General features: G+C 38.0%; 1 protein-coding gene and 1 long non-coding RNA gene across 2 annotated transcripts in view; both read right to left on the reverse strand.

Moving 5' to 3' along the window:
- Nucleotides 1–2,281, reverse strand: part of map3k22 (mitogen-activated protein kinase kinase kinase 22) — a 37,924-nt gene extending 35,643 nt beyond the window's left edge. The window contains exons 1-2 of the mRNA XM_037693958.1: nt 2,278–2,281; nt 1,958–2,002 (exon numbers count right to left, since the gene is read on the reverse strand). Of these exons, the coding sequence (XP_037549886.1) occupies nt 1,958–2,002; nt 2,278–2,281 (49 nt within the window). The remainder of the gene's footprint in view (nt 1–1,957; nt 2,003–2,277) is intronic.
- Nucleotides 1,960–14,591, reverse strand: LOC119426721. Its single transcript, XR_005187633.1, has 3 exons — nt 14,547–14,591; nt 2,278–2,361; nt 1,960–2,002 (listed from the first exon to the last, which is right to left on the reverse strand). It is a non-coding gene; the product is annotated as an uncharacterized LOC119426721 (long non-coding RNA).
- Nucleotides 14,592–19,427: the final 4,836 nt, after the last annotated feature.

Below are 19,427 nucleotides of genomic sequence, written 5' to 3' on the forward strand. Positions count from 1 at the left end.
GTTTAACTTGTTAGCTCTAGACATGGAAAACATGTCGTGCAGCCTTTTGTTCCTCCGTACGGTGTTTATTCTCAATGTCATTTCCTGCTTAAGGGTTCACATGATTTTATTCTACAAATAGTTACTAACACAAAGTAAAAGCCTTCTCAAAAATACCTACTACTAGCCAGGCTAGTAAAATTCACTTTGTTTTTTAACTTTAGGCTGATCAAAGCCAGACACATTCATAGGATTTTGAAAGAGTTAAGTTGCCATTTAATTTATGGTACTTGTGCTAAGCTAAATAAAAAATAAAGCTAAAATAAATAGATAGTGACTCAACGGTAAATTAGGAAAAAAAATATATATCAAATCTGACTTGAAAGTGTGGAAGTTTCTAACTTCAGCAACCTCAAAATCCAATATGGCTGCCTCACTCACAGTCCACTTTTTCATCGTAACATGTAGATGAATTGTTTAAAAGTTTAAAATTTAGAAAACTCCAACGTTCACAGTAAATGAAACACAGCGTAGCTTAACTAAACTAAAGAGTTGCACTATGTGCTTGAATATGTGAAATTTCTATTTCTTTGATGACTCTAGTTTAAAAAGCCATACCAAGGACCAGGTTCGCTAAAATAGCCTTTGGCTGCACAAAGCAACAATGGCAATGTTTTAATATAAGTTTTCTTTTGTTCTGTCCTTGTCAGATAAATTTAAACTAGAGAAATTGCATTTCCAGCTAAAAAGCAGTGTGAATGCTTATTGCAGAAGGACTTGCTGAAAAACAGCTGAAATTAGCTAAAAGCATGCTGAAATGTTGCTGAAATGGAAGAACAAGAATAACTTAGCAGAAGAAAGTAGAAATAATTCACATTTGCTGAATGAGGTTTAAATAAGCAGAAATGAGCACAAAATTTTGCAAATTAGCTAAAAAAAAAAGGCTGAAATTAGCAAGAAATAGTTGGAAAGACAGAAAGAAGCTTTATCCACCAGATGGAAGCGGAAAGAGCTAAAATGAGCTATATAAAAAAAGTGGAATTAGCTGAAATAGCTAAAAAAGCTAAAATTAACATGAAAACAGCTGAATAGTAGCTGAAATAGCAAAAGAGAGCAGAAAGAACAGGTTTGCCCAATTAGGCTGAAAGAAGCAGAAAGGAGCACAAAAATGTGGAAATTATCTGAAAAAATGTTAAATTAGCAAAAAATAGCTGAAAAGTAGCTAAAATAGCAGAAAGAAGCTTAAGTTACCTGAAGGGAGTGGAAAGAGCACATTTTTGCTGAACTGGGTTGAAAAAAGTGGGATTAACTGAAAAGTTCAAATTAGCATAAAAACAGCTAAATAGTAGCTGAAATGGCAGAAAAAGCTGAAACTTGCAGTAATAAGCTGAAAGGAGCATAACAAGCTGAAATTAGCAGAAATAAGTTAGAAGAAGCACAAAAATGTTGAAAGTTGGCAAACAGAATCTGAAAGGAGCACAAACCAGCTGAAAAAAACCCAGCTGAAAGTAGCTGGAAAAAAAGCTTAAATTTGCACAAAGAAGCTGAAAGAAGCTAACCCGGAACAAAATGTGAAAGGAGCCGTAAAAAGTTGTAAACAGATTTAAAGATTTGAAGGATGGAAAATGAGCTCAATACATTTTCTATGAGAGAAAAAGTGGCAGAAAAGGCTAAATATTTCAAAAAGCTAAAGCTGCACCAAAACCAAAAGTCCTGAAAGAACTGAACATTTTGATATACGATTTGTTGAAATGGCACAAAAACTGCGGAACGAGAAAGATGCCGAAAAATGTATGGAAGAAAAATGGATCCCGATAGTGTGAATGCTTCATAAACATTCACACAATAAACTATGCTAAGGCAAACGTCTCATAATACCCCCTGATTAACATACCACACACACATGTATTCATATGTACACCTTTCACGCTACAGTTTTAATATTTACTGTGCTGGGGTTTGGTTTTTTACAGCCTACCTTGTGTATTCCTGTGCTGTCCAGGTCCATTTTGAAGACCGTCATCTACAGGAACAAAAGGAAACAGTAGTTTGAGGTCTGCTCTACATTGAAATGACCTGATAGAATAACTGCAGATTTATTCTGGGGTTTATTTACAAAGAAAAAGTCTGAAACTCATTTACACATATGACAATAGAATGTTTTTTTTTTTTTTTTTTCACTTTTCTTGGCTTTCATGCATGTGTTGTTTTTTTCTCTGCAATGTTCCTGCCAGAGGAAGTGTGTAAGTGTACACGTTTCTGTATGTGCACACACACAGAAAGCTGATGTCTGCTCACCCATGTTTACTGTCATCATCAGGAAGTGGCCCTGGTGAACTCGAGCGCAGAGCTCAACTTCTTTCTGAAAATGAAGACTTCACCCTGGGAGAGAGACAAAATACAAAACAACAGGTTTGGTCTTTAGCTTGTCACATTTAACATTTCTTTGATTACACCAAAACACTGACTAAACAGAACGCAGGTATCAAGACAAAGGTTTTATTTCTTAATTGTTGTCCCTGTTATTTATTAACTCTTTCTTTAACCTTCTCTCCTGAGATGGGCACAGGAAAAAGTTGCCTTTGATCCTCTATTCAATTCAGTTTATTTATATATCACCAAGTCACAACAGAAGTCATCTTTAGCCTTTAGCAGCATAACAAGCCAACCCTAACTATAGGATTTATCAAAAAGGAAAGTCTTCAGTCCAGTCTTAAAACTGGACAATGTGTCAGGCTCACGGACAGAAACTGGAAGTTGGTTCCACAAGAGAGGACTCTGACAACTGAAAGATCTTCTTCCCGTTCCCGTTGGAAACTCTAGGAACCGCAAGTAAGCCTGCGGTCTGAGAGTGAAGTGCTCTGTTGGGAAAATATGGAACATTAAGATCTCAAATATAAGATGGAGCTAGGTTGTTGAGAGCTTTGTAGGCTAGAAGTAAGATTTTGAATTCAATTCTGAATTTGACAGGGAGCCAATGGAGAGAAGCTAAAACTGGAGATGCATGGTATTGGGTTTTTGGCCGATATTCGATATGCCAATATGTCAAAACTTATTTGGCTAATAACCAATACCATTTTTTTTTTCCTACGCCTACTTACAGAGACTACATCGCTTTCTCTGCTGTGGACTTAAAATACTACATTATTCTGCATGGTCTTTGTCAGTTTGGCCTGCTACCAAATGCAGATGCTAAAAAGGGGGCTGCAAATGATGCAACACTTCAACTTGGATTATGTTTAATGTCAAATTTATTCATGACATTTACTCTCTCTAACACAGCGACAACACTCGAACAGTGCAAATTTGTAAATATTCACAAATCTAAACTCAACCTGTTCACAAGCGACAAGTGAAAAGCGCATAAGTAGTAGTGCATTAATAGATATACTTAACAGTTTCTTAAATTAAAAATGAACTTAAAACAGCGAGTTATTTTGATAGAATGTCCGATATTTAACTTTATCGCTAATATCGGCTGATACTGACTCCATACCAATAATATTGTGCATCCCTAGCTAAAACTGATGATCTCTCCTACTAACTCCAGTTAGCAACACTTTAGATTCACTGAAGATTTTTTAAAGAAGTATTTGGACACCCAGATAATAAACCATTGCAATAGTCAAGTCTAGACGTGACAAATACATGGACCAGTTTTTCTGCATCATTTTTAGATAAAATGTTTCTAATTTTAATATTACACAGATGGAAGAAGGCGGTTCTAGTAACATTTTTAATGTGGGGCTTAAAAGACGTGTCCTGATCAAAAATAACACCAAGATTTTTAACATTAGAACTGGAAGCCAGATTAACGCAATCCCAGGAGGGCGAAAGACTGAAAAATTCATTCCTAAGATGTTCAGGTCCAAAAACCAAAACCTCAGTTTTGTCTGTGTTCAAAAGCCTCGAAATTTAATGCCATCTCAAAACAGTCAAAAACAGCTGAGGGAATTTCTAAGGGCTCATGATGGAGAAGACGCATGCATCCCATGATGCAGCAGACATGGGTGTTTGCTGTACAACCTGCCTCAGGTAAAACCCACAAGCTTTAGAAATGTAAAGAGTGTTTTCTTACATTAGGTTAGTGAAATGATGCTTTCTTAAATAAGATGGCTACATTAGATAGGAAGATTTTGCAGATGTGTCTCACACAAATGCTGAGAGAAATGTATGTTTGTTTCAGGAATAGAAGGGGAACAGGAACTAAAACAAAACAGCTGCACTACGGTGGTGTGATACTGTGGTCAATGAGCTAGTGTGATATCCATCACCACATCAATCACACATACATACAAGACTTTTGGCACTTTTTGGAAAGCCAAAAAAAAAAAATACAACGTAGTCTCTGGGACATTTTGACCACACATGAATCATGCTTTAAATATGCCAACACGATTTCCATTTAAAAGGTTAATGTTAAGTCTTAGCCACGTCAAACAGACTGCGGTTGAGCAAATCCTTCAGACGTAAAATCCCAGACATTTTTGCACAAGCATTCTTATCGCCTGACGCCAAAAGGCAACTTGGCAAAAATCGTTTTGCTTATGCATTTCCTGTCTTTTTATGTTCAAGTTCAACTTGTAAAAAGTTAAGTCAGTTCAGTTAATTTATATAATGCCAAGTCGCAACAGAAGTTATCTCAAGGCACTGACCAAAAGCATTAATATACATAAAAATCCAATTAGTAACATTATTTATAGGGTAGGGCAGCCAGCAGATTGCATTGTCTTCATTTCGTCGCAGTCTTCCATCCTGAGCAAGCACAAAGGCAACAGTGGAAAGGAAAAACTCCCTTTTAACAGGAAGAAACCTCCAGCAGAGCCAAGCCATGACTGCCATCTGCTTCGTTTCATTAGATGTACTGTACATATATGATCAACTCAATTTAATGTGGCCACCACAGATACCTTAGAAAATGAGAAAAACAGCTACGATTTAGTCAGTTTGACATATAGTGTGTTAAAATTTGGTGTAGTTATGGTTGCGAGTCTTTTACGAACCATATTTCAAGAAAGGACAATGCTACTTTGTGAAGGAATACAACGTGTTGACGATCTGCCAACGCAGCGAAATAGTTTATCTTATCATCTTATTATATAGGGTATATTTTATGTAGTTTTGTTCCATGCTTCACGATGATGCACAGTGTTGTCCCCCACCAAATCGCACTATTGGTTAGTCTGATTAAAGCTCGGCCTGGAGAAGCCAATCAATCGTACCAAATGACAGTTAGTGTGAGGATTTTGCTTTTCTCAAATTGAAACCAAAACAGGGAAGTTTGCAGGCGGCCAGACATCTAGTAAGCATTGTCATTAAGTAAGTTTGTTTTATGGTTTAAAATCTAGTTTAATTTAAATATGAACCCATTGGTGGGCCAAACTGAGCTCATCTGTGGGCCTGATTTAGCCCCTGGGCCGCCAGTTGAATAGCCCTGAGATACATCTTTATGCATTTGACTTTTGATGTGTTAAAAAGCACAACTGACGTCTTCATCGTAACTGGTTACTGCATTGGCGTATACAAGAACTCGTTGGTTTTGGCTGCTTGTTGCAACGCACACACAACACAGAATAACAACTATAGTTGTCAGTGTCTACAGTTCAACTCACTGTGTCTCAGCGGCAACGACGTTTAATATTTAATGTCAGCGCCGCGGTAAAATACCTCAGCTCTGTTGCTGTGACAATACTTTTATTAAGTTTTGCTGTGCGCCCGACGCCGATTAACTGTGAGCTCGTTCAAAGGCAGAGCACATCACGGACGAGGTTAATAAAAGCAAAATGAAATGCAAAATTGTTAGTCAAAACCAAATTAAACCTAAAACTATAAAAAATTTGATATAACCCCAATTACAATCATTTGGAACGTATATGGAATGTCTAAAATGTAAATAAAAACAAATGGCCATGACTTGTAAGTCTTATAAGATCATATTTTATTACCATTGAAACAATGTAAACGTATCAACTGTTGACGGTAAAAATTTGCACCATTTTGAAGAAAAATAAGGCAATTTTGAATTTGATGGTAGCAAAACATTAAAAAAAAAAAGTTGGGACAGGTAATAAATAAACAGCTGAAGGATTATTTTAGCTACAAATTAGGTTAATTGGCAGCAAGAAGACTGGGTGTTTTAGATAGGCTGAATCTCTCAGAAGTAAAGATGGGCAGAGGTTTACCAGTCTGCAAAAACTGTCTAAACATAGTGACAGAATTTCAAAATAAAGTTCCTAAACAAAAAAAATGGGTGCATAAAACGGGCTCAGTTCATACCGTCAAAAGATTTCAAGAATCTTCAAATTAATAGGTATTGCTCTTATTTCCTTCTGGGCTGTCTCTCCTTCCTTATTGCGGTTCTCAAAATGACGGACGCTCGGTGTGGTTTGAGCTCTTTAGCATTTGTCACACAAAGTTTTTCATAACAAATCAGTAAACAAGTTCTCATCTTCTTTTTGCAGAGAAAAACACCTTTTCACACGAAGGCACGGGTTTCAGCCGTGAATTTTAGAGCTTCGACAAGACAAGGTTTTTTCCCCCATGGCCGGCCTGTTAGCTTAGCTTGTAGCTTAGCTGCTTTTAACGATCCAAAAACGTGACTTTGCACGGTTAAATGGATTTTAAAGAGAAAAGAGAAAGCGAGGGGTCAGTGAAGAGCACTGGAGTTGAGCCTTTGTCATCCAGGGGCTTCGGTATAAAGAGAGACGCGAAGAAACGATAAAGCCAATAAATGAAAATGAGGTCGATAATTTTCATTCATCATGAGATTAATTGATTTATTGTTTATCGCGACAGGCCTACTCCAAATATAGATTGGGGATCAGTCTCAGATGCTACTGCACCGAATTTTACTTCAATATGTGTAAAACTGTTATAGTCATTCTTACAACCCAAACATCAGTCAGCATTTGTAAGAAAGAATACGCCACAGTCAAACTCTATATAAGGCTGTGTTCGTATCCAAACACTGACTGCACATGAAAGAGATGAAGAACAGCCACAGGACAGGTGGTCTTCCTTGCCGTGCAGTCTGTTGACGCCACACACACACTTAAGCCTCTGTCCTACACCAGCCAGCAAGTCAGCAGTTGGCCCATCTGCTTCATCCCCTTCCCAGCACGATGCCATGCAAGGGGTACCCACTGATCAACGGCCCATTCCCCAACACAAACCACCGTGCTTGCTGACGATCAAATGCCTAAAATCGCCCCTCGCTCTCGTTGCCGAGCAGCCACACGTCCCAGGAGGCAGAGCTGCCGGCTTGCGTAAAACAAACCAGCAAATGCTTCGAACATCCAGAAGTGTTTCAAACACCGTGACGCACTTCGCTGTCAAAGATGGATAAAATCACCGGGCTGGCTGACGTTTTGCAGGCAGAGTCCTCTTTTGTTAAATCAAAATGACGAGTAGTTATTTAAATAAAAAAAAAGAGAGAGAACGAAGAATGGAATTTCAGAAACTCTAGACAAAGTTGAGCCAAACTCTTCAAGCAGTTCAATTTTGGTTGCAGCCAAGATCTTGTGGGTCAGCATACATCAACCTCTTTCAGCTCCCTTACATCATCCTCTAAGCAAGTAAACAGTGTGACGTTGGCCTTGGTCTCCAAGAGGAACGTCCACTTTTTAGCAGAGAACTGTTGAGGCCTGCTTTCCAGCTGCCTGGTGGCTTGATCGCCATAACCTCATCTCTGACATCACTTCTGAGGAGTCCCAGAGTAATCAACATTTCAAAAGGTCAAGCTCTAACGATTACAGGGTTCATCGGGTTTTCTACCATCCAACGAACACTAAAACAGATGGTCCACATGGAATTACAACCATTGGTATGTGTTGGTCTATTAAAGATATCAAAAGCATCAGAAGATACTGGTCCCTTGTGGGCCAGTGGAGGTCTGATTCTCATTAGAGCCAACTGTAGAAGGTTGCTTTGACAGTTGTCTTCTTTACAGAAGATTTAAAGAAAAGCCTGATTATTGTCAAAAACAGAGTAGCTTGGATGGCAGAACGCCAAAACTGAAACATAGAACGTCTAACAGTTATAAAAGGTTGTCTGGATGTTTATGGAAGGACAAACTCTGGTAAAAATGAAGGTACTTGAAACAAAAATAATAAATATTCTTGTCTTTTGTCACATCTAATACATCTTTGTCATGACAACAGTCCGAATCTCAGACAGGAAGTGAAGGGTGATTAGTAAGCCATGGCTATGTAGGTGACTCTTGTTGAAAAGGTCAATGGTGGCGGGGGTGTCCAAGAGGCTGACTTCATGCCAAGACTGCACAGTGACCACCTCACATGAGTCAGAACGTCTATTCTACTTATTCTGGGAACTAACACAATATACTGTAGTATGTCCCTTTCTTCACTTCTAAGTCTTCTGAGGTCATTAAACATGGGGACACACTTAAGGTCTTGATTTTAATAGGAACGTGGAAGTGACAGAGCCTTGCTCGCTCATTTATCTTAACCATGGCCCTTTATGCTGCAGCTCATGTGAGTTATGATTGAGAAGAGACAATGGTACCAAAATAATCAAAGGTTGATTTTATACATTTGGCATTGAGGTTCTGTAGAAAGGTCATAAATAACTCCAACAAAGCTAAGTCAGGTCCTCTAGACGGTTTCTTTTTGTTGAAAGATTTTATCTTTCATCCAAAAGACTTCGCCAGTCTGGGGCATGAATCAGGATATTTTGAACCACTTTGAATTGGCCGCGACTGCTTCAAACGAGTTGGCAGGGGAGAGGGTGGGCTCCAGAAACCATCTGAGCACCATCAAACTGGTTGACCCACTATATGAAGGTGCTATTTATAAGACTGAGTTTGTTACAGCTCCTCGAACTGATGAAGTCTTTTGGATGAAAGACGAAGTGTTTCAACAAAAAGAAACCTTTGGTGGATTTTTCTATCAGGATTATTGAGCATGAATCAGCGTGCCATAAATAACTATTACCTAACTTCTCATAGATAACTATTTGAACAATCTCAGTTTGGAGAAATAAGTTTTATTCTGACCTGATTGACAATCTAATCCAAACTGTAACCAAACCAAAGTAGATTGGTGCCATCCTAAAACAACTCCAATTTAAACTTTTACGCTGTTCAAACACTGATTTATGAACCCTTACAACATCTGAATAGCATCCCATTGTTATTAAGACAAAAACATCATAAAAATATGGCCAGAATTGTTGCAAGTCGCACCAGATACGGCTCTGGCACGTCTCCTGCAGGTAAGATACTGGCTGCTCATATATAATCCACGCAACCCCTCTTCTAAAAAGGTTTCTTTGTATTTGCATCAAAAGTGCTGCACGCAAGTTTGCAGTGAATTTATAATGAAGCAAAATCTTCAGATTTTGATGGGTTAGAATCGGAAACATGTTAGCATTTAATACTATTTAATTAGGTTAGACAGGGTATAGATCACTAGAATGTCTCAAGACAGTATAAATTGTTTTCTGTCATTAGCTGAATCATTCCTAAATGAACCAAGCTAAAGAATCCTGAGCCACTCTGAAAAGAAGTCAACACTGGTAATCACAAACCCATCTATCACAGTTTAGCCATAGAGCACTTAAAAACCTGCAGATATATATTTTATGGTGATAATCATCTTATAGAAAAGTAAAAAGATATACGTTTTAATAATGCTTTCAGAATAGAATAAAAAATGTTTGCACACTGAACTGTACACTCCTGATGATGAGCATTATGCTAAAGCATGTTAGCATGTAGCTTTCCATGCACATCTTACACGCTATCTCAGCGTAGCCTTTTTTCTCTGTTTTCCAGAAGTTCTGTTTCAAAAAGTCAGTAATCATGACCGGACAAAACTTAAAATTAAACTAGAGAAATTGCATTTCATTTGAAAATGAATTGGGGAGTGGTGGCGCAGAGGTTAGCGAGGTGGGCTTGTGATCCGAAGATCGCCGGTTCGCGCCCCGGCCCCGACAACATCAAAATTGTGGGTGGGGTAGGTGAAACACCCACACTTGCCCCCACCCTCATTCGCCCCACTCTGGGCCCATGAGCAAGGCCCTTAACCCCCACCATGTGCTCCCTAAACAGGTCTCTCTTGAAAATGAGTTCTCGTGGCTCAATGAGACTAACCTGGATAAATAAAGGCTAAATGAAAAAAAAATGCAATGGGAATGCATATTGCTGAAAAACAGCTGAAATTAGCTAAAAACATGCTGAAATGTAGCTGAAATGAAGAACAAACATAAGTTAGCACAAAAAAAAGCATAAAGAACACATTTGCTGAAAGAAGCTGAAATGAGCACAAAAAAAGTGGAAATTATCTGAAAAGGCTGAAATTACCAAAAATCAGCTGAAAGGTAGCTAAAAAGGCTGAAAGAACCTTACATTACCAGAAGAAAGTGAATAGTGCACATTTTTACTAAATTAAGCTGAAAAAAGTTTAAATGAGTGCAAAGAATGTGGAGTTGGCTGAAAGAGCTAAAATTAGTGCAAAACAGTAGCTGAAATAACTGAAACTTGCAGAAATAACCTGAAAGAAGCATAAGCTGAAATAAGCAGAAATAAGTTAGAAGAAGCACAAAAAATGATGTAGTTAGCAGAAAGAGGCTGAAAGAAGCGCAAAACAGCCGAAAGTAGCTTAAAAAAAGTTTAAATTGGCCCAAGGAAGCTGAAAGAAGCTGAACCAGAACAAAATGTGAAAGGAGCAGTAAAAGGTTGTAAACAGATTTAAAGATGCGAAGGATGTAAAACGAGCTCAATTCATTTTGTGAGGAGGAAAAAAATGGCTGAAAAGGCTAAATATTTCAAAAAGCTAAAGTTACACCAATACCAAAAGTCATAGCACCCTTCTCCTGAACGAGCTGAACGTTTTGATTTGTTGAAATAGCACAAAAATTGTGGAACGAGAAAGATGCTGAAAAACGTACAGAAGAAAAATGGATCACGATAGTGTGAATGCTTCATAAGCAATCACACTATTAATTCATCTGAAGTCATTATGAAGCACACAGCAATGTAAAAACAGCTAAACGGACAATATCTGCAGCTGTCTGATACACCTACTCTGTTCACCACGAGGGAATCTGTGCAAAGGCGAGCTGTTATTTCCACTGTGTGGTAATGAACGGTCTTGGTGTTTCCACCTAAATGCAGAGACACAACTTTTAGCTGTTTAAGTACACAGCTGAAATTCAAGAAAACTTGTCAGCGTTGATACCAAGAATTGTCCTAATTTCTCTCCTGTGGATTAATATTTACATCACTGCAAACAACTAAGCCAACCTCGTTTATTCATTTACTAAATGTACGCACAGCTCCAGATGAAGAAAAACTGCCACGCTTGTTTTGTGGCAGTATTTTTCCTGACCGTGTACACACACTAATCCTATGTCTGCCTGCACGTTGTCTATCCAGCCGTCCTTGCACTGCAGCCTCGGGCTCCGTTGCTGCTGATGGTATTGTCCTAAGAGTCAGACAGGCCGTGCACACATGGCTCCATCGAGACGACATCCTCTTGGGTTTCTGGAGCGACAGGCGGGGAGGGGGAGGATCTCGCTGTCCTGTCACAGATAAAGTAAAGTAACCCTGACTGACTCTGAAGCTCTTCGCTTTGGGAATGTTCTGCACAGCTGTAGGCTTAATTTCAAAACGAACAGATCGGTATTGCTACAGATCAGAAACCTCATTGTTTCACAGCTTTGAGCTTCAAAGACTTCCTCAAGTCTTTTACATAGAAATGGCTACATTATTTCTATAATAAGTGATTGAAGTTTGTCATTTTGCATCCTCTCATAATGTCAGGTGTAGACTGGGTTTATTATATGAAAACTAACGTTATGACTAGGGATGCGCGATATTATCGGCATATCAGTATCGGCCGATATTAGCAATAAAGTTACCGCAAATATCGGACATCGGCCATTCCATCAAAAGAACTCACCGATATAAAAGACGCCGTTTCGTTTGACAACCCAGTGACAAGGATGACGTCACGCGCGCCTACCTGATCCGATCACGGCGGAGAAGAAGAAGTCAAAATGTCGGCGGTGTGGAAGTTTTCTTTTTTCGTTGAGGATGTCGGACTCCGAACATTTTTGGACTACGTTGAGCCTCGCTACATCGTCCCCAGTTGGAGATATTTTTCCAGACGTAGCCTTACTCGAGTTGCAAGCCGTCATTTCAGACATCGCTGCGAAGCTAATAGCCGATAGCGCTTGGGTGAGTTTTACCACAGACGTTTGGACGTCGTGTTAGCCCCGTTAGCATGATTAGTCTTACGACACAATGGATAGACATGAACTTTGATCCTAAAAAGGCTGTCCTTCATGCACAAGAGTGCAGAGGATCCCAGACTGCAGCTAGGAACCTGGAACAAGCCTCCACAAGTGAGACGTCACAGCTGGCTAATGTTAATAAATATTTAACACTTTTCATTTAATATAAGTTAAAGTGCTATGCATATGGTTGTTACTGAATATATGTCACCAGCTCTTACAGCTGTTACACAATTTTTGTAGCAAATAAGCCCCAATAAGAGGAATATGTTCTGACAAAGGAAAGTATATAAAATATCAGTATTGATTATCGGCCAAATAACTTTTAACATATCAGCATATCGGACAAAAATCCAATATGCATCGCTAATTTTGACCATAGCATCAAATCTTTACCCCAGTCAGGTGGATGCATTTGTGCAGGAATTAACATCAGGATTTAATTTCTAATCTGGATGGCAGCGGGTTATTGATGGATTCATTCAAGCCAATATATTTTTGGTCAATATGACCCAAAATCAGCCCTCTGTTGGTTAAAAAGCCATATAAGACTTACATCCGTCATTATTATGGCCAAGTAACTTGAATTTAAATTAGATTAAATTAGATAGAACTTTACTGATCCCTTGAGGAGATTCCTTCAGGGAAATTAAAAAGCATATTTAAGCGTACTGGTGCCAATCGTTCAACATTCCCCAGGTTTGGATCCAGCTGTGTCCCTGCACTATTCATGTTTATTTTAAAGCCTGTGTTTAGGCATTAAACAAGGCATCAAGTAAGGTTGTGCGGGTACTGAAATGAAGAGGGGAGGGAAGTCGAGTGGAAAAAAAACCCTCATTCCTGAATCTCTAAAAATGCAATAAATATATAAAACCTTTGGTAAATGACCGTCCATTTGAAATACAGCTTTTCTGACTGAATACAAGAAACTAAATTGCAAAAAAAAAAAAAATTTTCCTCCCGTCTTATACCAGACGTTTGTCGTTTCTTTCTTTCAAACTATGAAGGGGAACATCTTAAACAAACTTTCACGAGAACGTAGGACATTCTCTCCGTATGACTCACGGTAAACTTTGACCAACAACCCTCTGGTTTGTGAGCGTGGGGAGAGCCGGAGAGCTTCTGCGTTCCCGGTAACATGACAGTCGTCACAGAGCAAACGGTGACAGAGCTGAAGATATATTCATTCTAAAGAAGGCGTAAAACTATATAAGTAATTAAGAGTCGGTTGATATTAAATTCGCTAAAGGAGAGTTTTCATTATCTTAAGGGTTGGGTTAGTGATACACAACACGTCCAGCTCTAAACTCTTCTTTGAGAGAACTTTCTTCACAACTCTCTGAGTGTGAGAGCATCTGCACCAGGATCCCGGCCTGTTATCAGCTCAGTGGATTGTTTCTGAGGGTGTTTTCCACTCCAGTTCACCTCTTACTTTTGGGATATTTCTGAGCCTGGGGTCATGAACAAAGTGAAGAAACAAAGCGTTTGTTTACCTACAGAAAAAGCCAAAGTGACTGAAAATAGGTCAACGATGACAACAATGGAAGACCATTTAAAAATACTAGTACAAAGTCATGCTGAAATTTGACGCATGCAGATGAATGTTTTGTTTACATCGAGTGCATACCCACATTTCCGATTTACGTTTTAATCCATTTGGGAAAACGACTCCAGTAAACGCTTTCAAACTGCACTATTTAATATAGTTTAGTATGAATGGTTTACGTTTGCGGTCGTATTTTACAACGGGGCAATGCTTGGAGCACTGAATCCTTGCGTTTAATTTCATAAAACGTTCAATGTTTTGAGGATGCAAGTTCAAGTAGGTGCGAGAAAGACAGGCGGGATGGGAAAACTGGAACATTTTTTGAAGTTCCTCCATAAAAGTAGACACATGAACTGACTACTGTGAATCACACACGTTTTGTGCTGACAACAAAGCAAAAATAAGTCCACACCACAAGTTTCCAGAAATCACTCACATCTTCAGACATGGTCTCCTGCTACTTAAGCTTCCAAAAAGCAAATAAAAATAGCACTTTAAACTAGAAACAGCCGTTCCAAGCTTTAAATCTAGCAAGAAATATAGACAAGAAGAGCAAATACTGTTTAAAAAGTGTGTCCAAAATCCAACTCACTGTACAGTAACAACTCTAAAATCAACTAAAAGGCCTTTCAGTTAAGTTTCCACCTGCATGAACTGCTGTCAGTGCACACTGTCACATGCAAACGCTTTAATTTATTTAGCTCTGCTGAAATTATTATTATTAAAAATGTATTTAAAAGCCATTCAATCTGATAGATGACCTTACCTTGTTGTTTTCTGAGTATGTCCATGGTAAAGCTGTGGCTGCAGGATTTATGAAGCTCTCGAGCTGCAGTTTATAAAATATAAACACCGGGAAAATCCCAACACAGATGCAGACAGAATATTCCTAAAAGCGCGAGCTGAAATCCGGAAACTGCGCTAAAACATCACGAACAAGCCTCACTTTTTTGGCAGGAAAGAGCTCCTTTTTGTGTCTAAATGTGCATAATTCCGTGTTCACGAAGCAGAGTTAAAGTTTCCCCGACCTGCGCTCGCCTTGTCTCAACACACACTACAAGAAACGAGTTTTCTTTTCCTCTCTCCCGGAGCTGCGCCTCTGATGTCAGCAAAAAAACCGTGAGCTCCAGGAAGTGGTGACGCTGTCCGGTGCTGCGTTGCCATGGTAGCGACGTTAAAAAGCTGTGATTACTGCCCCCGTGTGGTCATTTTGGTTACTACAACTGGAAGCTTCACAGAGCTTTAATTCCTCATTGCAAAGTCATGCAGGACAAATGGAATATCATTTACTGACAAAAAAAATTCAACAACCACACAAATAGAAGCTGTCTGAATGAAACCTTATTCCCTGGGAAATTAAATAAAAATAACATACTTTGCAAATTTGACAAAGAATCAATAGAAATGTTAAGAACTCTATATTTAAAACTCCTCATACAACCAAAGGCTAAAGAAACACATTTTAAAATTTTAAATGTAGTTTACCCCTCCAAAGAGCTACTAAGAAGTTGTTTTAATACTGATGACAATAAATGCTCATTCTGTGAACAGGATATAGAAACAATAGACCATGTCTTCTATGAACGCAACAAAACCGAAATATTCTGGAATCACTTAGAAAGATGGAAATTACTGAAAATTACACTTCCTGAATCTATTTCCAGAGACAAGGTAACATTTGGAGTATTATTGGAAAACAAAAAAAATGGAACTCGGTTGTAATCTGATATTTTGTCTGGCAAAATTCTTTATTCATAAACAGAGAGTGCTAAAATCATCCCCAGTCTTTAACATTTTTTGATCTGAATTCCATATATTTTTGAAATCTATTCCTAAAACATATAACCCCTTGCTGTAGTTTATTTTATTCCTTTTTTCTCTCTTTCTTTCTTTCCTTTATTTCATATCGAAGTCTGCCTCTGTTATGCCCTTTTTAGAGTTACACTATTGTGAATTGCCACATTTGCTTGTATTTGTTTTGGCTAAATAAAGTTTTCTTTAAAAAAAAAAAAGTCACGCAGGACAAAAACGTCACAAAATAACAAAATCTAAATCTGCATATATATTTTTTTTCATATTGGTGGTTAATGTGTCTTTAAAGTAAAACTTTATAAGCAAAATCAGACAATGCACATTGGTTTACTTGCAAACATGGATTAAACATGCTGAGCATTTGTTTACCTACACAAACTAAGATCAAACTAATGTAGTCTAATCACGTGACTCAATCTTCCATGTGGTTTTAGGTGCTTTGTTTACAATGAGTGTGGACCCGCATTTCAGAAATGCATTCATTATATTGTAAACTCTTCCAAATGCTACTATTTCAGGATACCTTTTCATGTTTTGCTTTGACAAAGACAAATACATTATACTTTGTATTTTATTCTCCAAAAAAGGTAAATTTATCTTTTATTATCAGTAGCTTTTTGTGCATTTTTGCAACACTTTTGTCAAGACACAACCATTTTTGTGCAGAAGTATTCCCTCTCTTGTAGTCGATGCTTCTCACAGGGATAGTAATTAATTTGTTGGCCACACTTCTCTCAGAAATTTACAATAAATAGGTTTTTCTCCTCCTTTTATCACACAGACCTGATGAAGGGATTAAATAACACTCCACTATCTTTAACCTGACAACACCTGCTTCATATTAACTTCACACAGCAGCGTTTTTATTTTATTTTATTTTTTTGTAATCAGACATGTCCTTATTCTGTATAGGACTGCTCAAGTGCAGTGAATTTTAATTGGGCATTTGCATCCCTCTATGGATTTGGAGTCATTGCAGATGTCTGCACTGCTAAACTGTGCTGGAGATGAGCTCCACGTGCAGCTGCTGTGTGTGTGTGTGTGTGTGTGTGTGTGTGTGTGTGTGTGTGTAAGCCTCAAGGAATTTTGCTACATCAGCTGAGAAAAGAGGCTAAAAGAGGCTCAAAGCCTCAGGAGAAAAGACGGATGTCTTCTCTGTCAGTGTGACGGTGTAATTTGTGTTTTCACACTACGTAAATCAGGAGCACTGAAGGTTGTTTCACTTTTATGTGAGTGGCACAAAGATTAATATTCTGTTTGTTACCTTTTCTACCACTACAATTTCAGCCTGAACCATTTGGGACGGATTTTGTAGCATACTCATGCATACGTGTCCCCATCTACTGATAAGACTCTGTTGTTTTGTGACTCCTCTGGGCCCCCGTGCAATCGTAGATGCACGTTTTGTGCATTAAACCAACGTTTGATTTCCCTGCAGCTTTGGAACACGCCTGTAAGAAGAATGTGCAGAGGGAAACGTTGGCTTTTCTTGTGCTTATCGTTCAAGCGGTCTTCATTTTATCTTTACGCTCAGTTGAATGAGACTTCTTGTAAAAATCCATGTATCCCTCGGGGGGAGGGGAGCTGGTTTTTTGAAAATCTACGAGACCTTGGGCAGGCCGGTGATCACCGCAGGAAAAAAGTTTAGAATCACGGAGCGATGCTTGTTCTTGTCTTTGAAACTCGTTTCATAAAACTGCACTAAAGCTTTGCCTATAGGCTTCTCCACTAGATGACTGAAAATCCTGTACATTTCAAACCGTTCTCCTCAGACGCAGTTTTTAAAGACAAATCTGCGTCAGCTTGTCCCAGCCAACTCATTTAACCTGAGCACTGTATTTTCCGAACTATAAGTCGCTTCAGAGTATAAGTCGCATTTATTTTTTGGGCGTTATCATTGATGAAAAGCTGACATTACATACATTATGTAATAATAAAAATAGCTAAATCTGTACAAAGTAAGGGAGTTATTAAATGATAAAGCTCTGTTGCATAACACAATCCTTGGTCCACACTTAATTTATTGTATTCATGTTTGGGGGAAAGCGTGCAAAACAATTATAAATCCTTATTTTGTTGTACAGAAAAGAACTGTAAGAATTATTACCAGGAAGCATTTCAATCACCCATCAAGTATTTTATTAACTGAAGTTATTGAAGTTGGTAGATTATAGTATTTTATCAGTTATGTATAGGGCTCATAATAATACATTACCTTTAAATATTAAATTACATTTTGTTCAAAGAGAGAGTTGTTATAATCTTAAGGGGATAGAGATATTTGGGAAATTTAGAACTAGTTTGAAGGGATGGTCTGCTTCAATCCAAGGAATTAGATTATGGAATAATCTGGAGAGTGTTAAAAATGCCAGTTAAATGTGCATGTTTAAAAGAATGATCAAACTTGGTTTGTTAAAAAAAAAAAAGAAATTGCTTGATGTGTGTTTGTATGAATTGTTGCTCGAGAAGGAGTTATGTATTCTGTTTTTGTTTTATTGTTTGAATTCATTTTTTTGTAAAAAAAAAAAAAAAAGGGGCAGATATTATAAGATTGTTTCTTCTTTCTGCTGCCTTTCATTTTATTTGTGATTGTATTTCTTATTGTATATAGAATTGTTTCGTTAAAAAAAAAAAAAGAATAAACTTTATAATAATATTTAGAAGTGTATTTCACAAAGTGCAAGAACAGACATTTAATCTGAAATAATAACACACAGAACATACCTGGGATCCTGAACAGGCTTAATTAACATCACGGCAAGCAAGTTACTGGTAAATTCACTAATCTCATTCCACAGCACTTTTGTGAGCATTTTACTTGTGTTAAGTTTTTCTCAATTGTCTCTAAGTGCATGTTTTAGGGTAGCGATAGAGGAACAACATACGGTTGTCAAAAGCCTAGAGGGCTCTCTCGCGGCTGCAAATGGTGATGTTTACTCTTTGGTTCATGTCAGTATGAACGAACATTTAACACGTCAGTCAAAAGTTGCGTTATAGGGAAAAAAATGTATATACCGTATTTTCCGCTGTACACGTCGCTCTGCCCTATAAGTCGCATCAGTCCATATTTGTATAATAAAGTGGAAAAATCCATAAATATGTTGCTTCGCCGTATATGTTGCATCTATTATGTGTCACCGCCGACAACCCGGAAATGTGGGCCGGTGTTGTGCCAAAAAAATCAATGGGCTGTCAAATGGCGGCAGCGGAAGCTTGCATGGGACCAACAAGAATTTAACAAGATTAGCACTTAAAAACAATTATTTGTTTGCGCAAAATTATAGTAAATGTGTGTCTCATTCTAACGTTTGCTTAATAAATGCACTTTAATGGTCAAATCAGCTGCATTTCAAGATATAGTTTTGATGCCTCTGTGCTCTCGGGAGCGCACAGAGGGAGGAAAAAGGAGGATGAACGTGGTTTGTTTCTTTTAAATTTCACAAGAAAAGCATCTAAACAATTATTTGTTTGCTTGAAACTATAGAAAAGGTGTGTTCCAGTTTAACGTTTGCTTTAAAAAAATGCACTTTAATGATCAAATTAGCTGCATTTCGCCGGGGCGGTGCAATTGGTTTTAAGGTTCCAAGCAGCAAGCAGAAGGAAGGTGGCAAGGCAATTATATCATTTAAAGATGGTGAAGGTTCTCAGTCATCCAGGACATGGTAAATTCAAAAAAGTTCCAGAAAAAAAAACAATAAAATATAAAATAAAGTATAATAAATAAAGTCCAGTTGTTTTTGTCTTGAACTTTTTTGAATTTGTCATTATAGCCACGTTTACCTATTACATGACGCAACGGCATGCCTTTCTGCTACTAATACTCTGCTGCCATCAA

Source organism: Nematolebias whitei, chromosome 20 (assembly GCF_014905685.2).
Source record: "Nematolebias whitei isolate Nwh7 chromosome 20, NemWhi1, whole genome shotgun sequence".
NCBI lineage: Eukaryota > Metazoa > Chordata > Actinopteri > Cyprinodontiformes > Rivulidae > Nematolebias > Nematolebias whitei.